This window comes from Acartia tonsa, chromosome 13 (genome assembly GCF_053477335.1).
Source record: "Acartia tonsa isolate MP-2025a chromosome 13, ASM5347733v1, whole genome shotgun sequence".
NCBI classification, from domain to species: Eukaryota; Metazoa; Arthropoda; class Copepoda; order Calanoida; family Acartiidae; genus Acartia; species Acartia tonsa.
The window spans coordinates 29,811,625-29,839,327 of record NC_137272.1 but is presented as its reverse complement, the minus strand read 5'-3'; the positions used below and the strand labels follow the sequence as shown (position 1 = coordinate 29,839,327).

Sequence of the window (27,703 nt, the reverse complement as noted above, 5' to 3'; positions counted from 1 at the left end):
AAAGCTATAGCTACTAATAGAATTAAATAAATCAAACATAATGTAAAAATTACAAGTTATAGAACAGATCCTAAACTGAAATAATTTTCAAACCTGAGCTTAAATGGCTAGACTTGACGACGGGCTGAGTGGCCAGGAATGACACCAAAGGGGGAACAAGGTTCAGGAAGGTTGGCTTGTATGTTACCAGGGCCTTGATATAGCTTTCTGGTTCAAATTTAGGTAATGTTATCATTTTGCCTCCAGCTCTAGAAATAAAAAAAATGTTTCATGAAGTGTTCGAAGTAACTTGGAGAAAATTCAGTGTGCCGGAGCCGTATAATTTTGATGCGGCTCCGGCTCCGGCTCCGGCTCCGCGGAGCCGTATTTGGAAATACGGCTCCCGGCTCCGGCTCCGGCTCCAGCTCCGGCTCCGGCTCCTACCTTAAAATTAATATATCAATTTTTTTTCATTATTGAATTTGATGAAATAAAATAAATAATATAAAATATTTTGCTTTTATTTGATTAGAGCTATATAAAAGTAGAAGGATGTGTGTCTATTTGTTAAGTAACAATAGTTTTTCAGTTTATTATATGGAAATAGACCGTTGCCAAATTATAATATTACTTTAAAAAATCATTTTTAGCTAGTCCGGAGCCGGAGCCGTTTTTAACGAAAAATACGGCTCCGGATCCGGCTCCGGCTCCACCAAAAATGTTGCTGCTCCCGGCTCCCGGCTCCGGCTCCGGCTCCGGCTCCAGAACACTGGGAGAAATACAGTCAAATTTAATCAAACCTGTTAAACAAACTACTAAACTTTTTGGCCGAGGTCAAATTCTTTTTAAGTATCCAAAGTTTTAGAGGTAGTAAACTGGGTGTCAGTGTTATCTAAATTCCAATGTCCTCTCTCTGTCTCGAGCATAGTTATATTTTCCACCTGAGATTGTAAAGCATAATAAGTTCCATTCCATAGATGTGAAAGAAAGGCAGGACAGCTAGGGTTGATTCTTGAAATCCGGTCTCTAAAAAGTCATGATATTAGCACCACAGATGCTGTTAAGGGTCCTATTCTTTGTTATACATACTAGTTGTAAACTAACTACCTAAACAAACACAAAAATTACTTGACTAAATAAACTTAGCTTCGCAATGATGGTTATTTGAAGTTAGTATCGGCCTCACATTTTGAAGTATATATGTGTTATTGAGTTATTTTTCTTTAGTAGGAAGATGTCATGATTCTGGATGTTAACATCATAAAGAAATATTTGCCTACAAAGCGCAACTTTTCTACATTTAAGGTGTCAACCTACCTTTAAATGGTCTGATGGTCATGACATCAGGACACAACACTTGACACAGATTGGCTACCAAATTGTAATGGGTCAACATGACTCCCTATAAAAAATTTCCTTATAAAAAACTAACAGGCTGGCTGTCTGCGTGCCTGCACCGAGTCCGAAATATCTAACTTGCTAACCAGTGAGCCGATTTAGTTTTCCTTTCAATTGCAGCTTCTCATAGACAGCCGCTAGTATTAAATACAATATTTTCCCGCCAATAATGGAGATACATGAATGCAGCACAAGGTTGTATTTTTTTCTCATCCTTATATTTTAGGATAGGGAGGGAAATTTCTATCATGGATAAAAAATCTACATCCTAATCTTCCCCATATATTGACAGGTATGTAATGTCGACCTTAACTCATAAGGGCAAGGTTCTCCTTCGAATAAGTGATCATCTAGAGAATCCAGTGCATCATTCGCGTGTGGTAGGTTGCGATACTCTAACACCCAAGGATGTTAAGTTAAGTATTATCCCATAGACAACTTTTTGATTGCACAACCCTTGCCTGGAGGTCCCAACTGTGCATAGTAATGAGTTGCGTCTGTTTTGGACCAAGTCATTTCCCCTAATCTAACTATAACAGCAGTAGGAACCATTTTAACGCCTTCAGTTATGACGCGGTGTTAATGCGCTACGTGTTGAACCACAGTTGCGGGTTTATGAAATGTTTACCTTTGGTGGCCCAGTGGTTCCACTTGAATAAGGCAAAGCCACTATATCTTCACGTGCATTGCAGTTTCTAGAAAAAAAATTGGATGTTTGTGTGTATTGCTTTTTATCCTCCCTACAAATTCAAAATTAAGGTTTTCAATCTCACAATTGTTTAATATTTCAAATGAACTAATTATGAAGTCTATTGGTTATTTTTAAAGGTGATAATGAAATAGTTATTTGAATCCTATAACATAAAACTATAAGGTATATTTTGTCAGTAACTTATGATTTTTCGATTGAGATATGCATTTTAGTAAAACTTTTCACAGTTCTTGGTAAGGTTTTAGGCAATTTATCTGTCCTTCCTTGAATCTTCGAATACAAAGCCCTTAGAGGCTATGGGTGCAGCCACCAGTGTTGCGGATCCGCATTGATTGTATGCGGATCCGGATCCTCCAAATTTGGACAGTGCGGATCCGGATCCTTGACAACAAAAATAAAATCACCAAAGAAGGTGTATCAACTTTTTTTTTTATAGCTAGCCGGTTCTTTTAGTAAGTAGTAGATGTAAAATTTTTCATAGAATTCAGATATGCAATCGGTTTTTTTTGTAGACCTCTTATTTTTTAAGTAATTTAAGTTTTTTTAAAAAAGATTAAGTCGATTTTAAGGTACTAAAACGCAACAAAAAAAAGGAAGAAAATGTCCATTATGTACAAAAATAGTAAGATCTTTAATTTGACACCTTACGTTTTGAATTTTGTCAGGTAATTATTGAAAAAATTGATTTTTTTAAACCCACGAGAATAAAAACTTAGAACTTAATTTTATCATTTCACAGGTAAAAAAATATGGGTTCATATATACCTTTAGAATCAGAAAAATATTATGAATCCATTGTAAGCAAAATTGAAAAAAAGTAAAAAAATAAAAAATAAACAAATGGCCAATTATATTTTTTGTTCAGGCAACACTTTCGTCTTCCCTTTTTTACCCCCTCTTTACCCCCTTCCCATTTTTATACTCAATTCAAGAATTAAGACGTTGCCTGTATAATATAATATGATATTTTCATATAATTCCTTTTATTGTAGTTTATATACTATATTGTAAACTTTTTTTTTCAATTTTGCTTACAATGGATTTGTAATATTTTTCTGATTCTAAAGGTATATATGAACCCATATTTTTTTACTTGTGAAATGATAAAATTAAGTTCAAAGTTTTTATTCTCGTGGGTTTAAAAAAATCGATTTTTTCAATAATTACCTGACAGAATTGAAAAAGTAAGGTGTCAAATTAAAGATCTTACTATTTTTGTTCATAATGGCCATTTTCTTTCTTTTTTTTGTTGATTTTTAGTACCTTAAAATCGACTTAATTTTTTTTTTTTTTAAACTTAAATTACTTAAAAAATAAGAGGTCTACTAAAAAACCGATTGAGTATCTGAATTCTATAAAAAATTTTACATCTACTACTTACTAAAAGAACCGGCTAGCTATAAAAAAAAAGTTGATACACCTTCTTTTTAAAAAAAATATTTATTCTTTAATCTTGAAGTCAAAAATACTTTTGATTTTCAAGTCTGAACCTAAAGAGTGTGGTAGTGAATCAGCTGATCTTAACAAGGTTACCAGATATTTCAAAATTTGTAAGTGACTATTTTATATAAATTAGGTAGATTTTTCCATAAATTTATACCCAAGGATCCGGATCCGCATATTTTTTGCGGATCCGGATCCGCGACACTGGCAGCCACTAATTGATTCATAATAAAAGAGTTGTTTACCTGTCCACATCATATAGGGATCCATCTTCCTCTTTGACTAAGTCCTGGAATGTTATACATCCTTCTGGTGTCTCACCTGGATCAAATAATCGACTGAAAGGTACCGTAGATGCACATATGATAAAAATCCCCAGGGATCTTAAGGGATAAGACATTGAACAATAGATTGATTTACATACCCATTCTGTAGATTAAAATTGATGGTTGAAAAATTTGGACACTATTAGTATGGAATCAACTACCTAATAAAATTCAATAAAAGTACCCAAAGTTTTTAAGCCAACGAATAAAAAAACGTGGTTGTAAAACTTTGATAATTTACAGTCCAATGACCCCTCCCTCCCTGAAAACAAAACCTTACCAGATCCCCCGATGAGAATAATCTTCTCAATTCCCTTGTAGATATCACAGGCCTGCTTTATGTTCTGGAGAAACATCTCGATGGTCACAATATACCTGAACAAAAGCATAATAAACTTCATGGTAGCTCAATGGTTATTGGTTAACCGTCACCAAACTAAACATAGCAAGTGTAACTTTCTTATTTACTGACAGATTTTAGAAAAACAAAAACTTGTTTTTAAGTACCAAATAGCGGCTACGGACCTATGAGAAGCTACCCTGTAAAAAAGGAGAATTATATCGGTTCAATGGTTAGCGAGATCATTCGGTACAAACATACAGACAATGACATCCTGTTACTTTATTATAAGGACAAGTTACTTTGTATTTTAGATAAGTGTCATTTTTAGTGATTATTTGATACGCTTGCAAAAAACGTAATATTTTCTCTAGGTATTTTAATTGCTTGATTACCAAAATGTCCGTACGTCCATTTTAAACATGTTGATTTTTTTTACTTTTTTAACAACAAATTTTTATGTGATCTAATCATCCGATTGATCTGATTTTTGGTATATTGATTCCTGGGACAACAAAGCATAATTCAATAAGCAAAGCAACTCTACAAACAAGTCCTAAAAATGTAAGTATGTCATTGTCCATAAACATTATCCCGAATCAAGCAGTTTTTCAACAAATTTACTTACAATTTTGCTTTGACTCTTATACATTTAAATTATGATTATTCAGTTCTGACACTATACAAGTGTTAATGTCCGTTTGTCCTACCGATCAGTGCTTCGCTTTTGTGGATGTTGTCATCCTTGTTTCATTAAAATTGTTTGTCATTTCTGTTTTCCTACTCAAGTTAAAATTAAGGCCTTTTTTGTTGATGTGTTAATTTTATCACAATATGTAAAAATTAGGAAACTTATGAAATATCTTGGATTGTTTTCTCTGTTTCTATAAAATTCCAAACTAAAAATCTTACTTTGCTTGCGAATTTTCCAATTGTCTTGCAATTTCTTCAGGCCTGTATGTTGGATTCATCGTTGTAATGGCAATATTTACTCCAGCGGCTCCAAGAAAAACTAAGAAAACACTATGAATTAAAACAAGGATGAAAACATTAATTAAAACGAAGATCTGAAATCAAACAGTAGTACAAACGAACATGAACAAACACTCTCTCAAGGGTGTCCCATAGTATAGTGGTTAGCGCCAGGGAGTAAGGGAGGGGACAATGGGCAATTAATTCAATTTTAGAGTATAAGCTGAAAGACCTTGAAATCCAGATTAATCCAGAAAATATGGAGGAAATTTTAAAGGGAGAGTTAATACAATACAGATAACAATAAAATAAGAAGAAAGTTTCAAGAAAAAAGCATTCATTTGAAAATTATATTACCAGCACATCAGACTGACGTAACCATTATGTAATTAATAAAAATCTCCCTGGAACCCATTCAACCAATAGCCCCATAACCCAAAATTTAATTGGATTCTTAGATTGCACATTAAACAAATATCACAATAAAGTTTTTATCTATGAAATGATATTTTCTGGAGAGAAAAAAATTGTTAAGACCAGCCACATCATAACAAATTAAGTTTTGTAGATACTTGTCTGCAATATTCAAAATTAACAAACGAGTTATCGCTAGTACCCAAAGTCAGTCAGAAACTGCTAAATTCTTGCACATTCCCTTTTAGCCAGTACCCAAAGTCTGAGACTCCTAAAAATTGAATATTCGTTTTATTGTCCCCTCCCTTACTCCCTGGGTTAGCGCACTATTCTATGGTTGGGAAAAAGCAAGTTCAAGTCCCCACATAGACTTTGCACTTGGTTGACAAATACAGTCGTAATTTGTCAGTATACATATATTCACTCAACCTTACCTGAGATGCCCTTAGGAGATTTGTAGAAAGTTAGGATTCTACTTATCAAGCAACTTAAATCATGCCTTTCCTCGTCCATGCTTCTCATGCATATGAGAGTGCCATTAATTAGGGTTTTCTTAATATGGAACACTGCCAAAACTATAGGCCAGAGACATTTGGCTTTTTATTACACTAGTTCCAAATGTCTAATAATAACGTTTTCTTATTCTTATGCTTTGAGACTTTTAATAAATTTTGATTGGTCGGTTCATTTAGTTAAGTGTCCAAACGCTTCAACCACTAATTCTACAGAAGGGGTAATTTTGTGTATCATTGGGGACGTACATCAATTTATCGGTCATTGTCTTATCCCTTTAGATCCCTGATAAAACCTTACCCAATGGAAACTCTGGAATATTGGGCAGAACCACCCCCATAACGTCACCCCTCTTTCCTCCCATCCTGACAACATTTTCACAAAATTTCATTTTTAAACATTTAGAAGTGACACTGTACATAGATAATGTTATATTTTTTTTTCTACCATAAATAAAATATCATTGATAAATTTTGTGTAAATTCCTTAATAGAGCAGAGCCGAATTTTCTGGATAGCGCATGTGCCACTTCAAAAGTGTAGCTTCTTCCGGTCATACCACATACCTGGGGAGAAAATATAATGTAAGTCACTTGACGTTTTACACAACTGCAGCGAAATATGGAAAAACTACTCTGTTCTTAAAAAAAAACAAAAAAAAACAAAAAAAACAAAGACACCAAAAAGTTTATAGCGTCAGAAAGAACATTTTTTTTATAATTAAGAAGTTTACTCAATTTCAAATTGTGAGCCGTTATTTCCAGGACATGTATCACACTATCTTTATCTAATAATCGGAAACGCATTTTTTATTATTAATAATGCCCCTTTTTTTCACTCTTGTTATTAAAAACGTCGTCTTATCTATACCATTTTGTCTTTTTGTTGAAGTAAGTAACCTTTCAGATACTAGGGCCCTTAATATTTTTTTTGGTATTTTTTCTGAGGACGATTTCTCCTAGATGGGCGGAGATAGCATTTGCTAAAGTATTTATAAAACTTCACTAGAGACACACAAAGAGACATTCTGTTACTTTAAATTATGGATAACAATATGTCGAATTGAAGTAGCAACATTTCAAACTGCTTGAACTAATACTAGCGGCTTCGCCCCTAGCCTCTAGGGGCTTTGCCCTAAGAGGTTTGATCAAATCAATTTATCGTATTTTGGACTTAAAGGAATTTTTTTTTAAAAATTGGGGGTTGGGTAGTCAACCCCACTATTTTAATTTTAAAAAGAAATTTTTTTTTTGGGGGGGGGTGTCCCACTCCCCAAGAAAATAGTTATAAACCTTCCCGGGACCTATGAGAAGCTACCCTGTAAAGGAGAACCCGATCGGTTCAGCGGTTAGCGAGATCCTTCGCTCCAAACAAACAGACAGACAGACAAACAAACAAACAGACAGACAAACAGACAGGCATCGTTCTACTTTGTATTATAGATAATTCTTACCAAAGCTTGATTTTTTCCATTGGCCTCAACCTCTTCCCAGACAAAGTCGGCAAGGTTTACTTCAGGGATCTAAAACAAAATTTAAGTTTTGTCTAAAGCACTGTTGTATGTCCGAGTAAAAGCCCCCACAAGTTATGTGATACCAAGTTTTATTATTAATTCATCATTTAATATATATCTATTTCACGTATGATGCAGTTTAAGGTTAATATAGCAAATATCTCTTTATTTTGAATTTGTATTTCATTTATTGCAGTTTTTTATAGTGATTTTATTTTTATTTTATTATTCTAGGTTTTCAATTAATGTTTTGCTCTTCATAGGTACTAGGAAATGTGTTGACAATGGTTCGGTTCCCAGATTAATGTTAAAATATCACAAAATACGGTTTGGACCATTTTTACAAGTTTTACTTATTTGATGAAATGCTTTTAAAAAAGGATAATTTTGAAATGAAACTTCCAAATAAATGTTTACTAACCTCAACATCAGGAAACTTGGATCTGACAATTTTGTCCTCTTCTCCTGGGGCAATCACTCCAGCGGGCAGGGAGGGATCCTGATCAATATGGTTACTATCATAATTTGGATTTGTCTGGTTTCTCTGCTTTTTGTTAATTAAACAATAAATGTATATAAGTATAATCCAGGCAACTTTACCGCCCAAGTCGCGGAGACTTTTTTAGTCTGCTAGCAATTTGCTTTCTGTTCTTTTTTAGGGACAGGGTCTCCACCCTGTGGGCAGAGTTACGTTTAGCTCATGCCCCCTCTATTCTTTTACTTTAATCATTAAATATGTGATGTACTAATCAAACATTTAAGAATTGGTATAAAAAACATGGTATCTTGAAATAAGCACAAAAGAATAGGATGTATATTAGGGCGGGTTCATATCGAAATTAGACAAAGAGGGGATATGCAACAGATAAAATTAACCTTTAAAACATTTCTGACCGAAAAAGAATTTTAAAAAATTGAGTTTTAGAACGCGACCACTAAAAAATATATTTGATTACTTATTAATATGCAACGACGACATTCAAAATTTTTTTGAATCAGAACTATGGCTTCATGGTGCTCCCTGGAAAGGCCTTGAGGAGCTGAATCAGGAACTTTTGTCCGTTTCAAATTAAATATCTCGTTCCTAGCCTTAGAAATCACTAAAAAACCTCATTTTTTAAAGGTTTATTGAGAATTGTCCAATTTGTAGAGGTTTTTTAGATTTTCTCAGGCTAGGAACGAGATTTTTTGAAACGGTCAAAAGTTCCTGATTCTACTTTTCAATGCCTTTCCTGGGAGCACCATGAAGCCATAGTTCTGATCCAATAAAGTTTTGACTTCCATTTACAAATAGCTATACAATTGAATGTCTGGTCGTCAGCGGTTTTAAGACTTAGGATAAATTTTAAATCATCCAGAGGTGTATTATACTCATACAAAGCATTTACAGATCCCCGCTTTGGCCTCAGAAAAAAAATGTCCAAAATCGACCCACCCTAATGTATATCTGTCTGTCTGTCTGTTCACTAAAATCTCTCCTGCTACTGATTTAGTTCTTTAAATAAGAGTTATTTAAAGGCTTTTATCTGTTTCTGGGGAAAGCACTGAATCCCCCCAATAAGGATAAAGCCTGTAGATTTTGTCAAGATACTTATATTGAGAAAACATTAGAGTAAAACAATATAGGGAGAAAGGTTTAAGAACTGTATCTCCCCATCGGAACCACCTTGTGCAACCTTTCTATTGGGTCAATGAAAATCAACCAATGGTGTCGCTTATATTAACACAGCCAAGTAGCAGAAAATAATTTTGAAGCAGACGAAGAAGGTCTTTGAAAATGAATGGAGGTAATTGTCTGTAAACACATCTATACTATAGATGTGTTGAGAAAACAAGCAAACAAAAATCAACTGTTATACAGAAAATTATGATTGGTTCCTGAGGTAGAAAGCTGGTTGACGAGGTTCTGAGCTGACGGACACTGGAGGTGTAGAGTTGGTGTGCTTGGAATGTTGTCAGTGTGCGAGGTACAGATTTTACTTCCAGGCGACATCTGACGGATTTTTTATATTTATATTAGCGTATTAACAACAAGAAAAATATGTTCCATTTAAAGAGGTACAATAACATTTCAGACAAAAAAAACAGTTAACAGTTTAACTGTAGAAAAAGTACTTTAGTTGGTATGGGTATTTATTTCAACGAATTATAGAAAGTTTTCTGTGGATAGTAAGATGAATTGCTATTGGATCAATACGGTTTTGTTGGCCCCAGGAGCCGAAGGCCAGGGTCATCAAAACAAGGAATAACCTTAAAATTTTTATTTATTAATTCGTAGATCATTCTAATAAGATACGATACATTATTTTTAAACAGTGGATATATTTTCTGTAGGTATCAAGCAATGAAACAAATTTAAGGTAAAAAAAAAACACATTAAAACACATTGTAAATGAAGAACAAACTTTAGATATCCAATTGACTGTGTTTACTATTTATATTGCTAAGATAAATAGGCACCTAGGGAGACTTTGATGTAGTTTTGAGCATGACAACCTAAATAAAGTTTTTTTAATGTTATTTGAAAATGAAATCTGTTCTTAATTTTAGCTGATACAACAGAACATAATTTTAAGATTTCTTTATGTAGAAAATAAGAAGAGGGGGGGAAGTGTGCAGTCCAATCTAACGGCTGTCCATTCTTAGGTCAAGCAAGAACAGAAGGTTGCTTTCAGTCTACTGCGGCAGATATTATAAATAATCGGTCTGTTCTTTCTTTTTTCCAATTATTCAAAAACAAAACTTTTTTCAGACCGTCTATCTATAATATCTGCCGGCTCTTAAGAGAAATCTAGGCTGGCACTATCCAATATACAGGTAGAGCTGCCATTTCTCTTTATAAAGTAAATATTGTATCCTAACCCCTATTGTATCTAAATTAAGGGGAGGGAAAACTAAGGCTGGTAGCTAGGATAAAGCTTTAGGTTTAAAATGTTGATTCACATATTAATATTGATTATTTTTAGCAAACCAACATCAACCTGCCCCCTACTTCCACAACCTTCATATTTCCAGAAACATATGCCCGGACAACCACAGTGGTAACCCGGGACTGGAGGACTTGAGGCTGGAAAGAACAGGAAGCAGATTTGACCAACACACTGTATAAACAGCAGGTACAAAATTTATTCCAGCAAAGTGCCTAGAAGTCTTTGTGTCTGTCTGTTAACAATATCTATCTTAGCCAACAACTTGACTTTGACATTGATGTTGATATAAGATCTTGGATACTGTGCCATACCTAGAAAAACTCCTGACCATACAGCTTGGTCTAAGGGGGGGGGGGGTTTAATGCAACCATCTCGTAATCAGTGATTAAATGGCACTTAGAATTCGAATTTCGATCAGAAATTTTGCATGAATAATCCTTGGTAGGTCTATTTTCCCTAAATCGAACAAAAAGTTGGAAAAGAAACGGCTGTCGGCTCAGCCGTTTAGCCGTTTTTTGCCTATTTTTAGGGCAAATTCATCATTAATTACGTAGGAATCAACTTTTTAAAACATATTTTTGGTTTAATTCATGTTAAATGATAGCAATAACCAATTTTTAAATTTCTAGTACCAACAGCTACCGGCTAGAACCGTTTGATAAGGTTTTTGAGTGAGAAAAAGTATTATGTGAAAATAGGTTTCGTGACTTTTTTGCTCTTAAGATAGTAATAAAATGGTAAAACAGCTGAGCCGCCAGCCGTTAGCCGTTACTTTTCCAACTTTTTGTTCGATTTAGGGAAAATAGACCTACCAAGGATTATTCATGCAAAATTTCTGATCGAAATTCGAATTCTAAGTGCCATTTAATCATTGATTACGAGATGGTTGCATTAAAAACCCCCCCCTTTAGCTCTTATTGATTGAGGGCACATCCAAACTTTAACCCCCCGGCTCTTGATCGCAAGGCCACTTAACCCCTCCCCTACTTATTCCATCCCATTATTAGCTTCGTTGGTTCCGCTTAGCCGGAACTTAGAAAATAATAACTAGAATATAATCACCATAAAAAAGGTAGTATATAGAAATATAATAAAACTATCCATAAGTGGTAAATGAGGGAAGTTTTCATTACTAAACCGCCCGGAGCAATTACATGCTCAAGGCATAACACCCTTCACCTACCCTCCATTAACCACCCCATCCCTCCACAAAATACACGTACACAATCTGACTCTGCAATTGTTGTACATCGCCGGCGTACGCCTAAAAGGGTTATTGTGACCAAAAGGAAGGTTAATACCCCGTTTGAGTTACGCGCTTCAAAAATCCTTAAAACAAAAAAAGCGTTAATCCAAAGGCAAAAACCGCTCAATCGCAACTCTAGGCCATTCATTTCATCTTAAAGGCCCAGCATTGATCACACCCCCACCAGCCTTATGGTCGTAGGGATTACCCAATGACCCATGACCAATATCGGGAGGACCAATATGACCCCCATGACCGCCGCCAGTATCTTGAACAATATGACCCCCGTGACCGCCGCCAATATCCTGAACGATATGACCCCCGTGACCGCCACCAGTATCCAGAATACCGCCGTGACCACCAAGAATACCCATATCACGAGGATTTCTATGGCAGGATACCTTCCAACAAGCGGCCAAGATACTGATTTAAAAGTAAGAAAAATAAAATATTGTACCATTATTTTATCATGATTTTAAATAAAAAAGTTTTTTATGTGTTTTTATCTTTTTAAAAAAAAAAGTGTATATATTCCATATCCCGTTTTTAAATTCTAAAAGTTTTATTCCACTGCCATTAATTCTGATTTTATCAGACCATAAAAAGCTAAAACAAAAATAAAAATGAGCATCCCACTGAACATCTTGGCAGCCATGGGAGCTACATATCACCACGGTAATTTTTGTAACCATAACATCAGGGACACCCGTGGAATGTTAGAAACTATACGGCTTGGGGTTGAGAAGTTTTTTGACAGTTTCCCCTAAGACCAGGAGAATATTCAATACCTGGCAAAGTTCACCCGCCCTGTCTACATCCTCGAAAATGAGGTTGACATGTGGGAGGAAACCATGGTTGGACTTACACAGTCAGAGGCCAGGGACAAGCTCAACCAGCTACGGGCCAGGGCTTTTATACTGGCAACCAAAATGGGCCCGGCTGCAGAGGCCTATCTTGCGTCCATCGGTCCGGCCACATCACAGCCCAACATAGTTGAGCCATGGCGCAGAGTATCTGCGCAGAAACTGCAAAGGACCTTACAGTTTCTAAAGGAGGCCCGGGAAGAGGTAAAATACCACCAATATAAAGAGGAGAGATACCTGGATCAACTTGAGGTAAATTCTGAGGAGTTGACCTTCCTCAGAGACCTGGAGAAAGTGACCATGGACTTACTGGACCAATCCAACCAGAAATTAGAACTCCTGGAACTCACCAAGGAACAAGCACAGATGTCCAAGGAGAAGGCCCAGCGGGAAAGCCAGAGATCAGACCGGGCTATGGCTCGAGCCAGGCTGGCTGAACACCAACTCAGAGAGGACTCCAGCCGTTATGAAGATCAGCTGGCAGCTGCCAACATGGCAGAGAATCGAGCCCGTGCAGCTGGTGTCCAACTCACACAAAAGATGACAGCCACCAAGGCAGAGATAGAGGCCTTGCAATTAGAAAATTTCTGCCTCAAGTTTAGAAAATTTAAGAATTTAAATGTCTCCAACAATTCTATTTTTTTTTCAGACTATATACGGGTATGGATATAATAAAAAAAACACAAAGTTAAAGTTCAAAAATGACATGAAATAGCATGAAATTATAAAGTAAGATAAACACTCTATACATACCTTACTGTTAATATTGTAAGGTAATAGGCTTCAAGACCGGTTTGTGTCGCCCCTTTCCCCACTAACAAAATATTGTAAAATATGCAGTGGTCTGTTTGCAACCCTATGTTCTTTTCTTTCCTCCCCGGAGTGTGCAGTCCAATCTAACGGCTGTCCATTTTTATGTCGAGCCAGAACAGAAGGTTGCTTTCAGTCTACTGCGGCAGATATTATAAATAATCGTTCTGTTCTTTCTTTTTTCCAATTATTCAAAAACAAAACTTTTTTCAGACCGTCTATCTATAATGTCTGCCGGCTCTTAAGAGAAATCTAGGCTGGCACTATCCAATATACAGGTAGAGCTGCCATTTCTCTTTATAAAGTAAATATTGTATCCTAACCCCTATTGTATCTAAATTAAGGGGAGGGAAAACTAAGGCTGGTAGCTAGGATAAAGCTTTAAGTTTAAAATGTTGATTCACATATTAATTTATTATTTTTAGAAAACCAACATCAACCTGCCCCCTACTTCCACGACCTTCATATTTCCAGAAACATATGCCCAGACAACCACAGTGGTAACCTGGGACTGGAGGACTAGAGGCTGGAAAGAACAGGAAGCAGAGGTAAATATAAAAAATTTAATTTTTTTTTTGAAGAGTTAAAGGTCAACTTATAAAACAAAATTTGCATCTTTTTCTTAAAATATGTAAATAACATAAAAAAATATGCATATTTTATTTTATAAGTTGACCTCTAACTCTTAAAAAAATTCTTTTTTAATTTTTGCCTGTCCAGAAACCACCTGGAGGCCTGCAGCTCCTGAACCTGGAGGCCTATCCAAAAAATCTCAAAACTGGGGGAAACTTATCATCATAGAATAAGGAGGAATAGAAGTGAAAACCCTAAAATTTTTTGGGAAATTTGAAGGAGTCTTTGACTTGCGCAGTAAAGACAATAATGCTAAAGTACAAATCACAATGACTAGTTGGACAAAATTAGAAAAATTTAATTTGTTTCAAAATCTACTATATACTGTTAAAATTTTTTTGATATTCATGATTTAAATTTATGTATTGTAGTGTAACACACTTGACTTGAAATCAAGTTAGACTAATTATCTGTAATCAGAAGGTAATTGTTTACCCAAATACATAAGTATTTGATAGAGACTAACACCTCTTATACTCACCTCTTAATGAAGTTAAGACAGCATTAGCTGCTTGGTCGTTTTAGACAAAGGCAAAAGTCACTTAACATCCTGTTGTTTTAATTTTGATAAGTACAATTGACCACATTTGTAATTTTCAAGGGTCAGTTAAATGGGTACAGCCCCTTCCTCCCCCCTCCCCCCCTACCACAAGTTAATGTATTGATGTAGTTGCTATCATGTTTAAATCAGCTGTTTAAAAACATACATAAGAGCGCAATTAATTTTATAATATAAATACCAAGACCAATATTTTTGTAAATTTTCTTACATAATTAATTTTTTTAAGGCTTAAAATGCACATCAAATTCATTTTTAATCCATTGTGAATAGGGAAGAGAGAGCTGGAAGCTTGGCTACAAGGCTTTTAGTAAATTATTGCAATAGGAATTTATTTTGAATATTTTTTCTGAATAATTACTGAAATCATGATATTTACTAACAGCCTTATAGCCGTTTTGGTCCTTCAAATGTTCCAATTTTACTTCAGGCTAGCCAGGCAGAATCTTCTACCTGGATTCTATTCTATACTTTATCTTCTTTGCTTATCATATAAGAATGATTTTATCCCTAATAACCTATCCTCTCAGTTCAAAGATAAAGCCTAAACACACTGTTTACGCAAAACTTCCCCTCCTCTTAGTCTCAGTTCTTCTATGCAGCGACGTCGTGTTCATTAAGAACAAAGCAAAAGACCCAAACTCACTACACTGACATGGCGAAAACAGATCTACCTAAATAAAAGGTTTCCTCTGTATTACTGTTTTATACTTAATTGTTCTTTTTCATTTTGCGCTTTATTATTTACAATATTATCTTATTTTTCATAAAATTCTGACCTTGAGATATTAGGCAGAGAATACAAGAAACCAACTCTAGCCGCCATTTTAAACAATTCAAATCAACAAAACATTTAACATAAAAAATCTGAAATTTTATTGCATTCTTGAACTTAAGTTTTTGTTTACTATAAATAATATGGTTAGATTGCTTAGTTTTATCATTTTATTTAGAGAAAAATTATAAAATTTCCAAATTAATAGGTAGCTACTAATCATACAAAAATATGTTTAGTGCATTACAGTTTAAATCATGCCGTTATTTGTTTTAACAACTAATATAGGACAATATGTTTTTCACTGGCGACAAAATAGTTTTCTTTATAAGTATTCGATTATATTTTTATTGTATATTTTTAACTTATTTTACTTTAAAAAAATGCTTTATAAAGGATCTTTTAAATCACAGCCTAACAAAAAAATACTTTAATTTGAACAACATTTCTTGAAGAAAAATGAGATTTATAAAATTAATACTTACAGTACGTACAATAATTTAGCTTTTAAATGACTTTAAGTTACATTATATAATACATAAATTACATAAACGAATTTTGGTCCAAAATAAACAATTTAGCTGTTACCAATTTTGTTCTTCAACTCTGTATTGTACCTAAAACAATTTAGTATTAATAAAAACTAAAATATACTGAAACGACGAATTAAGCTTGATACTCGATGAGCCAGTTGTTGTGCTAAGACATTTTTTCTTGCTCCTTTTTTAAAATCAAATATAAGACATAATAGGAGTTTTTAGTATAAAACAGTTCAATAAAGTTAAACAAACTGCACTTTTTTTTAAACAATGCTAATATAGGATGAAATTATCATTGTTAGCGTCGCCAATCATTATTAAATAATGCTGTTCCATATTTTAGGCAGTACAATGACCCATCATCAAGATCACACAAACACACCAACTAGTATATACATGAAGCCAAATATCAGGGAAAAGGGAATGATATTCTGACAAACAATTCTAACGGAAAATTTCCCCACAACCCCTTCCCCTTTTCCTCTCCTATTTACCCACCCCTCTTCAGTTATATGAAAAAAAAACAAGATATATCCCCAACTAACTTACAATGTTTTTGTGATTTTTTTTAGAATTGATTGTTACAATAGCTAGGCCTGCCAAATATGAAATATAACTACCAGGACGTACATGATAAGTCAGCTGATTTGTGTCTATGTGACGTTCTAATGGACTTGATGAATCATATTCATATAGCTATTCAATCTTCCTGCTTTAAGAACAAGCTTTATAATGCGAGGTGATTGAGTTTTGCCATATATTAGTTGATAATTGCATAAATATACCTGGCCAATGAATCAAAAGCTTCCATGAGTAGAGTTTGGTCAGTCTGGATCAATTCTTTCCATCCAGGTGTGCGCATCACCTGCAAATTAAAAGTAACATTTATATAAAAATAGCATAAAACGGAAACCACTCCATGACATTTATAAAGCTGCCCTGAAAAAGTAAACCCAATTCAGACCAACAATTTCGTAGATATTTAGTGTCAGACCAAAGCGTCTATAATTTAGATCACCCTATTATACATGATCTTGTTTTCTAGTAAAAATGGAATTTCTTGGGTTAAAGATAGAAAGATAAACATGAAAATTAAAATATTAAGACGACAAAACTCAAAAGTTAAACAAAAAATAAGGATGAGAATATCCATTATAGCAAAATTTTAAAATTAAAGGTCACACGAACGAACATAAACAATTACTATAGGTTATCATAAAAATCATTATTTACAATCTTCGCATTTTAATGGACTACGGACTTTTAGTAATGATAATAAGAGTTGCTACACTTTGGTAATAGTGTTCAATCATAATGACAAGTTTGATATCAGTACGGCAATTCTAACACTTGGATTAGTGTAGTGAACATGTGAGAAGTAAACAAAAACTGAGGAAGTAAAATCTGAATAATGCAACTTTAAAATGAACTTTGTATCAATATAAAAATCAGGGAAAAAAGGAAATGTAAAAAATTAGAAATATTGTAGCGAGTTGCTCCTTCCAACGTAGAAAACCAAAGAGAAAAAACAAAAATTAAAGTAAGTAAGTATAAATTTTATATTCAGGATTATTATCAAAAATGTAATTTTATATGTATTTATCTATCTATTTATCCCTAATGTTATTTTTTAGTTCACACGTGTATTTCATGTTTCATTTACTCTTATCAGTTATATTTTTGGACAAATAAAACATTCAAATCAGACATTTTTATTACATTTAGCTTTGAAATTATAAAAAAAATAATGGATATACTATGTTTAATCTTTAATATCCCTAAATCTTTAGGCTAAATAACCAATTTAAAAACAATAAAGACAACATCCATAAAAGCAAAGCTCTGATTCGGTAGGACAGACGAACATTAACTCTTGTAGAATGTCAGAACTGAATATGCAATATAACATATATAGTAATATACATATAATTGTACGTAAATTTGTTGCAAAACTTCTTAAATACACAATACTGTTCAGTTCAAGGACATTATTACATACTTACATTTTTAGGACTGGATTATAGAAATGCTTCTGTTACAATATTGCATGTTGTTGTAATAGGAATCAGTAATCCAAAAATCAGATCAATCGGATGATTATATCACATAAAAAAGGGGGAGGCGGATGTGCCACTTTTTGAAACCAACACTAAAAGTCAAAGGAACTCAACTAAAAAAAGAGTTACAGGTCTGAGATTGCTATATAGGGTTACAATATGGAACAGTGAAGAAACGGCGGCGCATCCGCCGAAAACCGCCGAGAAATTGCAAACAAAAATTCGGCGGGAAACGGCGGTTTTCGGCGGTTGCGCCGCCGTTTCTTCACAGTTCCATATTGTACCTCTATAAAGCAACTGTCATGCAAAATCTCAGACCTGTAACTCTTTTTTTAGTTGAGTTCCTTTGTTGACTTTTAGTTTTGGTTTCAAAAAGTGGCACATCCGCCTCCCCCCTTTGTTGTTACAAAAGTTAAAAATCGACATGTTTAAAATTGACGTATGGACATTCTGGTAACGATTATAAAGTTACTACGCTTTCTAAAGCGTACACACTACTACAGGAATCATCATTCAAAGTTTGAAATCGATAGGAAAATTCTAAAATGCCTAAATTAACGAAAAAAGGCTAACCGTTACTGACGGACGACAGACCCTAATTATAGAAAATGCTTCGCTTTCAAAAATATAAAACAATAAAGGGGGGGGGGGGGGGTAATGCAACCATCTCGTAATCAGTGAGCAAATGGCACTTAGAATTCGAATTTCCATCTGAAATTTTGCATTAGTAATCCTTGGTAGGTCTATTTTCCATAATCGAACAAAAAGTGGGAAAAGTAACGGCTAACGGCTGGCGGCTCAGCAGTTTTGCCATTTTTTGGATATCTATAGTACAAATTATTCACGAAACCTATCTCCACCTTGTTCTCGTTGCCACTCCAAAACGCTATCAAACGGTTCTAAACGGTAGCTGTTGGTAGTAGAAGTTTTAAAAATGGTTATTGCTATTATTTAACATGAATTAAACGAAAAATATGTTTTAAATAGTTGATTCCTACGTAATTGATGATGAATTTACCCTGAAAATAGGCAAAAAACGGCTAAACGGCTGAGCCGCCAGCCGTTACTTTTCCAACTTTTTGTTCGATTTAGGGAAAATAGACCTACCAAGGATTACTCATGCAAAAGTCTAGATCGTAATTCGAATTCTAAGTGCCATTTGCTCACTGATTACGAGATGGTTGCATTAACCCCCCCCCCCCTTATTTTCTAAAATGAAAGATGTTCAGACATACGGAACGGACTTGAGTCATAAAGTAGTTGCGCTTTTGAAATGCATAGGTAATCATATTCACCTCCTCAACATTTCTTGAGATCATTTTAAGTGCAAAAGTTTTCAAAGGTTGGGCATTGTATTTGTGGGCTAGGGATAGGATATCTGCTGCGTTACTTGCCTAAATAAAAATAGGTTCTAAGTCGTGCTAAAAACACATGTATCGTAAGATTTATATGAAATTCATAAGATTAATTCTAAAGGGGTAGTTTCACGAAATGCATTTGAACTTAATTTAGTGAACCGAATATTTTTGGCTAATTAATGGGTTTAACTACATTTATATGGCATATATTTGAAAGAATTTATATTTTCTACCACGTAGTTTTTAAAATATCAAGACTTGAAAATCGTCTTTTTAAATTGCATATATCACAAAAAGACGATTTTCAAGTCTTGATATTTTCAAAACTACGTGGTAAAAAATTTAAATTCGTTCAAATATATGCCATATAAATATAGTTTAACCCATTAACTAGGAAAAAATATGCGGTTCACTAAATTAAGTTCAAATGCATTTCGTGAAACTACCCCTTTCTCATTTACAACGAATTCGATACATAACAAAATCACCTAAAGTTTTAAAATAGGAATAAAAATTACACGTTCTGTAAAATGAACAATCATTATCATTAATGGATTGATTTTGCATTAACAGCCGGCCCTGCAAAAATATATTATTTAAATAGCCATATAAAAAGAATTTAATCATTTCATTAAAAAACTAAAGGATCATGGAAAGAAAACAAAGTCATTCCTAATTAGGACAGAAGTCACTGGAAATTGGTCTAAGGAAGGCTACTTATGTCCTTCATCTAACAAAATCTAACTTAAGGGAGGTGACTTATGTCCTTTGTCTGACAAATTCTTACATTAGGAAGGCTGCTTATGTCCTTCAAGTTGTAAAACTTAGCTTTTCTGTCCTTCACATAGCAAAACCTCACAAAACATAGCATTTCTGTCATTCACATAGCAAATTCTTGCAAAACATAGCAAATTCTTGCAAAACATAGCATTTATGTCATTCAAATAGCAAATTCTTGCAAAACATAGCAAATTCTTGCAAAACATAGCATTTATGTCATTCACATAGCAAATTCTTGCAAAACATAGCAAATTCTTGCAAAACATAGCAAATTCTTGCAAAACATAGCATTTATGTCCTTCACATAGCAAATTCTTGCAAAACATAGCAAATTCTTGCAAAACATAGCATTTATGTCCTTCACATAGCAAATTCTTGCAAAACATAGCAAATTCTTGCAAAACATAGCATTTATGTCCTTCACATAGCAAATTCTTGCAAAACATAGCAAATTCTTGCAAAACATAGCATTTATGTCCTTCACATAGCAAATTCTTGCAAAACATAGCAAATTCTTGCAAAACATAGCAAATTCTTGCAAAACATAGCATTTATGTCCTTCACATAGCAAATTCTTGCAAAACTTAGCAAATTCTTGCAAAACATAGCAAATTCTTGCAAAACATAGCATTTCTGTCCTTCACATAGCAAATTCTTGCAAAACATAGCAAATTCTTGGAAAACTTAGCATTTCTGTCCTTAACATAGCATTTTGGTCCTTCACATAGCAAAATCTCACAAAACATAGGTTTTTCTGACCTTTTTCTACCAGGAGATCAGAACTAAATCAGAACACACATAACAAGAGTTTTTACATAATACATTAAGATTATCAATTATGCATTTAACTCTGCATAAATTATGATAATTCATTATTATTACCCCTCCCCCCCCCCTATTTAAAATTTACCCCTGCATAAATTATGATAATTTATGCTGAGTTAAATGTACTGTTTGAACTTCTATCTAACAGGATATGAGAACTTAATCAGAACACACATAACAAGAGTGTTTACATAGTACATTCAAATTAACAATTATTTAATTGGCCCCTTTTCAGTCCATCATATGACATGGGAAGGAGGTTGAGGAGCATTTTATGCAGCCTAAATTCCACTATGCTATGCCACTTTTCCTAAAAGGCGTCATAGCTGGCCTCTTTTGTGTCCATCATATGACATGGGAGGTGGTGCCATGTAGGAAAAGTGGCATTGCATTCTTGGGAATTTAGACTGCATAAAATGCTCCTCAACCTCCTTCCCATGTCATATGATGGACTGAAAAGGGGCCAGCTATGACGCCTTTTAGGCCCTAGAATGCAATGCCACTTTTCCTACATGGCACCATAGCTGGCCTCTTTTGTGTCACAACCTCCCAGTTCTCATATCCTGTTAGATAGAAGTTCAAACAGTACATTTAACTCAGCATAAATTATCATAATTTATGCAGGGGTAAATTTTAAATAGGGGGGGGGGGAGGGGTAATAATAATGAATTATCATAATTTATGCAGAGTTAAATGCATAATTGATAATCTTAATGTATTATGTAAAAACTCTTGTTATGTGTGTTCTGATTTAGTTCTGATCTCCTGGTAGAAAAAGGTCAGAAAAACCTATGTTTTGTGAGATTTTGCTATGTGAAGGAACAAAATGCTATGTTAAGGACAGAAATGCTAAGTTTTCCAAGAATTTGCTATGTGAAGGACAGAAATGCTATGTTTTGCAAGAATTTGCTATGTTTTGCAAGAATTTGCTATGTTTTGCAAGAATTTGCTATGTTTTGCAAGAATTTGCTATGTGAAGGACATAAATGCTATGTTTTGCAAGAATTTCCTATGTTTTGCAAGAATTTGCTATGTTTTGCAAGAATTTGCTATGTAAAGGACATAAATGCTATGTTTTGCAAGAATTTGCTATGTTTTGCAAGAATTTGCTATGTGAAGGACATAAATGCTATGTTTTGCAAGAATTTGCTATGTGAAGGACATAAATGCTATGTTTTGCAAGAATTTGCTATGTTTTGCAAGAATTTGCTATGTGAAGGACATAAATGCTATGTTTTGCAAGAATTTGCTATGTGAATGACATAAATGCTATGTTTTGCAAGAATTTGCTATGTTTTGCAAGAATTTGCTATGTGAAGGACATAAATGCTATGTTTTGCAAGAATTTGCTATGTTTTGCAAGAATTTGCTATGTGAAGGACATAAATGCTATGTTTTGCAAGAATTTGCTATGATTTGCAAGAATTTGCTATGTGAAGGACATAAATGCTATGTTTTGCAAGAATTTGCTATGTGAAGGACAGATAAACTATTTTATGCAAGATTTTGCTATGTGAAGGACCAAAAAGCTAGGTTTTGTGTGGTGAAGGGAGGCTACTTATGTCCTTCATCTTGCAAAATCTTTGTTAAGGGAGACAAGTTATGCCCTTCATCTAACAAATTCTCACATAAGGGAAGCTACTTATGTCCTTCCTAGGAAGGTGACTTCTGTCCTAATTAAGGAATGACTTTGTTTTCTTTCCATGATCCAAACTAAATTATTATTACCTCAACTCTTTCTATTAATTCTTCTTCACATATATGCTTTAAATCCTCTAATCTGTACCTAAAATATAAAAATACATAAATTTTTCATATTATTAATACTGAAGGTACTAAGAATACATTGTATTTTCTTTATAAGTTAGTTTTTTTATGAAAACTTGACCAATGAAAGTTTCTAAAGTTTTCATAACTATCTTAAACATGTTTTATGATATTTTTGGGCAGTGTTCCGGAGCCGGGAGCAGCAACATTTTTGGTGGAGCCGGATCCGGAGCCGTATTTTTCGTTAAATACGGCTCCGGCTCCGGATTAGCTAAAAATGATTTTTTTAAGTAATATTATAATTTGGCAACGGTCTATTTCCATGTAATAAACTGAAAAACTATTGTTACTTAACAAATAGACACACATCCTTCTACTTTTATATAGCTTTAATCAAATAAAACCAAAATATTTTTTATTATTTATTTATTTTATAAAATTCAATAATGAAAAAAAATTTATATATTAATTTTAAGGTAGGAGCCGGAGCTGGAGCCGGAGCCGCATCAAAATTATACGGCTCCGACACCCTGTTTTTGGGTGAAGACTGGTCAACATCCACTCTAATATTGAAATTCTACCAATTTTTCACCCCCTAAAGGATTATACAATCTGGCAAATCCCTGTGCACGCCGCTAAATAAAACCATTAAACATGCTAGAAGTGTGTTAGAATAGACCTACCTGTCTGCAGCCTTGAATAAATCCACTACAGAAACTTTATTGAAATCTTGCACTTGTCCCGTGTAGATGTAGTACAATAATAAATCCATTGTCTCCGCATCTATTTCCTAAACGTGGATAATTAGGTAGCGCAGCAATAATAAACATTTTTGATGAAAAGAACATAAATCATTTTTCATTAAATATTAAATATTAAGTAACAGAATGTCTCTCGTTGTGCCTGTACCGAAAGATCTCGCTAACCACTGGCCCGATATCAATGGTTCTATTTTGTAGTGAAGCTTCTTAAGTTCTTATAGGTCCAGATAATTTTTTGTAACTTTTTTGTGGAAGAGTAAAAAATCTACGGTGGTGACCCATATTCCTTACGATCTAGATATAGAGCAGTTTTACTACCAAAAATAGATCTCACCTTTACGTCAACTCTGGAATTCTGTTTTTCTAAGAACTCGTGTCGTAACATAGCAGCAAAAACTTCAGATCTAAATTAATCTGAGGTTTATCAAAATGATTCATCAATGGAAGTAGGTATAGATATTAGATAAAAATATTAATAGGTATTACATTTATATTTACACGGTCTGTCATTCCAGTAACAAAATATTAATAAAATTTCAATAATAATGTATATTACCAATAAAATGTATACTTTCAAGAAATATAAAATTCATTTAACACCATCAGGATTATAATTTAGATACACCAAAATAAGGCCTTGTGGTTCTAAAGCTTGACTTTTTTTTGACAGCTTGACTGCAAAAAAGTATATTAAGTATCAAGCTAGGGATCTAAAGGGATAAACCAACAATGGCCGAAAATTTATTTACATCCCCAATGTTGATACACAAAATTCCCCCTTCCATAGATTTCACTCAACCTAATGAACAAACAAATCCAAATTCAAATAAAATCCACAAAGTTGTTGAGCCAACAAATAAGAAAACGTTAATATAAATAATAAAACTTTGGGGACCCAATGTCCCCTCCCTCCCTCTTTGGAGGCATACCTGGCGGCCAAAATGAACTTGTGGCAGTGAAACTCTTTCTTATCACACACAATTGTCATGTCAGTAAAATCTGAAATTTTCAGTGCCTCGCTCAAGTCATTACTCAGAGAGGACGGGGGATTAAGAAAATCATCCGAGGATCCATCCATGGAACTCTAAAATTTAAAAATTTATTGTCAAGGATTATAAATCAAAAACAATTTAGTTCCGAAGTTGCAGAACAACAATAAAAAATCTTTGATAATCAAAGAAACAGCGTAGATAATGCAAATTTGTGTAGTTGAAAAGAGGACATCTATTCAGTGACGAGAGGTCACTCTGGGTTAAATATGGATTCATGGTAAACTGTTTTGTTGAGCATCTTAGCTACAACATTGTAACTTACCCTTGTCAAAGTAAATCTCAATTTAACAATGAGAGTGAGGCAGTTGTTTACAAGTAAGGTTTGTCTGTGCGCCATTAACTCTTGACATGGTAACAAAACTCCCTGCAAAAAAAATAAATCTAAAATTTTAAAACAATGATGGGAAAGAATTACAGAGGAAGAGGATTATTAAATCAAAAGAACATCTATTTTTCCAGAAACTTACCAATAATTAAGAAGAATAAAAAGTTGGTATGGATGTTACCATTTTTTCCGCCTTTTCTGTCAAATACTTTTACTTGAATAGTTTAGGTACATAAGTTATTTGAGATTAAAATGTAATATTATTCAAATCCGAATAACGTGATCTTATTAAACTTATTAAAAAAAGTTGTAACTTGTGAACGAACCTTATAAGATGGAGTTGTTCCCCCACCATCTGAAACTTTTTCTCTGCCAAGATAATATATGGAACTACCAATCTAAATAGTAAAGAAAGGTATAGCAAAAATCAGTCTGTAGGTATTGGCCTGTTTATAAAAATGATGATTGGGCGTCTTACGTTAAATATTTATATGAGTTTTTGCCTAAGCAAAAATATAAGGGGGGGGGGGGGGGATAAATGCAAACATCTCGTAATCAATGATTAAATTGGTCTGAAATTTTGCATGAGGAATCCTTGGTAGGAATATTTTCCCTAAATCGAACAAAAAGTTGGAAAAGTAACGGCTGGCGGCTTTGCCTATTTTAGGGTAAATTCATCATTAATTACGTAGGAATCAACTTTTCAAAACATATTTTTTGTTTAATTCATGTTAAATGATAGCAATAACATTTTTTAAAATTTCTAGTACCAACAGCTACCGGCTAGCACCGTTTTGGAGCAGCAAAGAGTATTATTATGTTGAGATACGTTTCGTGACTAATTTGCCCTAAAGATAGCCAAAAAATGGCAAAACGGCTGAGCCGCCAGCCGTTACTTTTCCATCTTTTTGATCGATTTAAGGAAAATAGACCTACCAAGGATTACTCATGCAAAATTTCAGATCGAAATTCGAATTATAAGTGCCATTTAATCATTGATTACGAGATGGTAGCATTAAACCTCCCCCCTTCCAGTCCAAATAACATAGTTTTAAACTATAGAAAAGCCCTTGCAATTTAATAAAATAAAATCTGAAATTAATCTTTTAGAGATAAAAAAGTTATTTTACCTTATACACTTCTTGTCTGTTGTTGTCCAGGATGGCTATTGAGATTGCAACCTAAAAATACAAAATATTGGTATTGGTTAGTTAGATTTAAGGAACTTTGACCACACAAATCAACAATGTTAAATTATAGTTTGGGTCTTGAAAAAAAATCTAATTAGGTAGGTGTTAAGAAAAAGAGTTAACATTAACATTTTAAATTTTTACAACTGAATATTAACCTTAAAAGCTTGTGAAGGGTCAGAGTTGATGAAAACTTGTGCAGAAACCACCTCATTCTCGGACACATCAATGTCGACCGGGATCAACCTGACCTTCCATCTTACAGCAGTTGGCAGATTACTTCCTAAAATATGAAATTGCCACTGTAAAGTAGTTGGTTGAAAGCATAAAAAGATTGTCATTTCAATTCCAGCCCAAAAAGATGGCAAGGTTCACTGTTTTAAACTTTGAACTCTTTTTTTAAGGCATGGTCTTATTTTGTTGAACGTATTGCAATGCGTGTATTCTTTATTGGATTATATCCTTTAATCAATAAGATCATTGTCTGGAAGTCCAATCTAAATACTTATTAAAATTACAATCAATGAAAAGCAGGCAATAATAGGTACTTTTTAAACCTCTGTAAATTTGATGCGGTTTCAGCTGATTTCGTTCCTATATCATCAACAACCAATGATGCTTTTTTGTGATTTTCTTACCTTGCTCCTGCATGAAGGTATAAAAAGGAGTGCTTGTTGGAATTCTTTGGTCTGAGAAGTTTCTTATCCGCCATTTGTACACCAATCTCTCACTCTTTGTGGCAACATATTGTAAACAACAATCTTCTGACTAAAAATTAGATTTATTTCATTAAGATATGGCACCTGAAGAAATACTATAATACCACCTCAACTTGCCGTCAGTGAAAGATATAAAAGTTCCCATTAATGCAATTGATAATAACTATGTATAAAAAGGCTTATGAAGGTTATGGTTAGATGGAAATTTTTTTTCTTCAGCGGGCATTTCCTAAATAGAAATTTTAGCGATGAACAGTTAAAATTCTTTATTAGTTATAACAATTGATAAACAAGGATGACAACATCCATAATTAGCTAAACACAACAATTAATTATATATATAAGACTTACGAAAAGTTTAAGAGCAGATATTCAGGGGGGACATAATTTAGAAAAGAAAGAGTGGTATAAATGTTGAAAGCTAAATAAACAAGATCGAATATATATTATAAACACAACAAAAAAAAACAACGTCAATATCATATACACAGCAATAATCACATTTCCCTCGTTGCGTTACACACTGACACTGACAGAAGGAAAAACTGTCAAAGACAACGTGAACTTATTACTATATGGGGATAGAGTAGCTTTGCTGCTAAAAGTAGACCAATTTTGATTTACATTGTTTAATAAAATCTATGTTATTTCAAACTTGACAGTATTTAAAATGATTATTTAAGGCAAACCTGAACAATTTCTTCAACTTGTTGAACTTCCATATTATGTCTTTTTTTTCAATTTATACGTAGAAAAGAATGTAAGTTCCAATTTTTAAAACCTGTTTTTCAAAACATTTTTTTCTAAAATCAAAACACATTTAAAACATAAAAGAATAAAATTAATACATAAGAAGTATAGATAGTAATTTCCAACTTAATTAAAAGTATGAAAAAAATATTAAA

General features: G+C 33.7%; 2 protein-coding genes across 2 annotated transcripts in view; both read right to left on the bottom strand.

Annotated features, from left to right (window-relative positions):
- Nucleotides 1-15,562, bottom strand: part of LOC145304615 (uncharacterized) — a 22,511-nt gene extending 6,949 nt beyond the window's left edge. Inside the window, exons 1-14 of the mRNA XM_080146536.1 lie at nucleotides 15,430-15,562; nucleotides 10,070-10,105; nucleotides 9,492-9,602; nucleotides 8,031-8,112; nucleotides 7,550-7,618; nucleotides 6,585-6,662; nucleotides 6,398-6,464; nucleotides 5,111-5,210; nucleotides 4,139-4,233; nucleotides 3,778-3,853; nucleotides 2,006-2,072; nucleotides 1,297-1,381; nucleotides 921-1,005; nucleotides 94-248 (exon numbers count right to left, since the gene is read on the bottom strand). Of these exons, the coding sequence (XP_080002662.1) occupies nucleotides 94-248; nucleotides 921-1,005; nucleotides 1,297-1,381; nucleotides 2,006-2,072; nucleotides 3,778-3,853; nucleotides 4,139-4,233; nucleotides 5,111-5,210; nucleotides 6,398-6,464; nucleotides 6,585-6,662; nucleotides 7,550-7,618; nucleotides 8,031-8,112; nucleotides 9,492-9,602; nucleotides 10,070-10,105; nucleotides 15,430-15,476 (1,153 nt within the window). The 5' untranslated portion in view covers nucleotides 15,477-15,562. The remainder of the gene's footprint in view (nucleotides 1-93; nucleotides 249-920; nucleotides 1,006-1,296; nucleotides 1,382-2,005; nucleotides 2,073-3,777; nucleotides 3,854-4,138; nucleotides 4,234-5,110; nucleotides 5,211-6,397; nucleotides 6,465-6,584; nucleotides 6,663-7,549; nucleotides 7,619-8,030; nucleotides 8,113-9,491; nucleotides 9,603-10,069; nucleotides 10,106-15,429) is intronic.
- On the bottom strand, nucleotides 15,517-27,703 carry LOC145304616 (speckle-type POZ protein-like). Its single transcript, XM_080146537.1, has 13 exons — nucleotides 27,488-27,703; nucleotides 26,718-26,847; nucleotides 26,238-26,362; nucleotides 26,020-26,070; nucleotides 25,216-25,287; nucleotides 24,827-24,928; nucleotides 24,442-24,596; nucleotides 23,847-23,916; nucleotides 23,435-23,541; nucleotides 22,713-22,770; nucleotides 19,317-19,415; nucleotides 16,750-16,829; nucleotides 15,517-16,042 (listed from the first exon to the last, which is right to left on the bottom strand). Exons 1-13 carry the CDS (start codon nucleotides 27,518-27,520, stop codon nucleotides 16,003-16,005), a joined length of 1,122 nt encoding a protein of 373 aa, XP_080002663.1. The 5' UTR covers nucleotides 27,521-27,703; the 3' UTR covers nucleotides 15,517-16,002.

Excerpts from the sequence above, each read along its gene's own strand:
- LOC145304616 (XM_080146537.1), bottom strand. The coding sequence starts at position 27,520 with ATGGAAGTTCAACAAGTTGAAGAAATTGTTCAG. Across the intron at positions 22,771-23,434 it reads TTATTCAAGGCTGCAGACAG|GTACAGATTAGAGGATTTAA; the intron begins GTAGGTCTATTC and ends TTTATATTTTAG. Across the intron at positions 16,830-19,316 it reads TCTCAAGAAATGTTGAGGAG|GTGATGCGCACACCTGGATG; the intron begins GTGAATATGATT and ends TTTAATTTGCAG.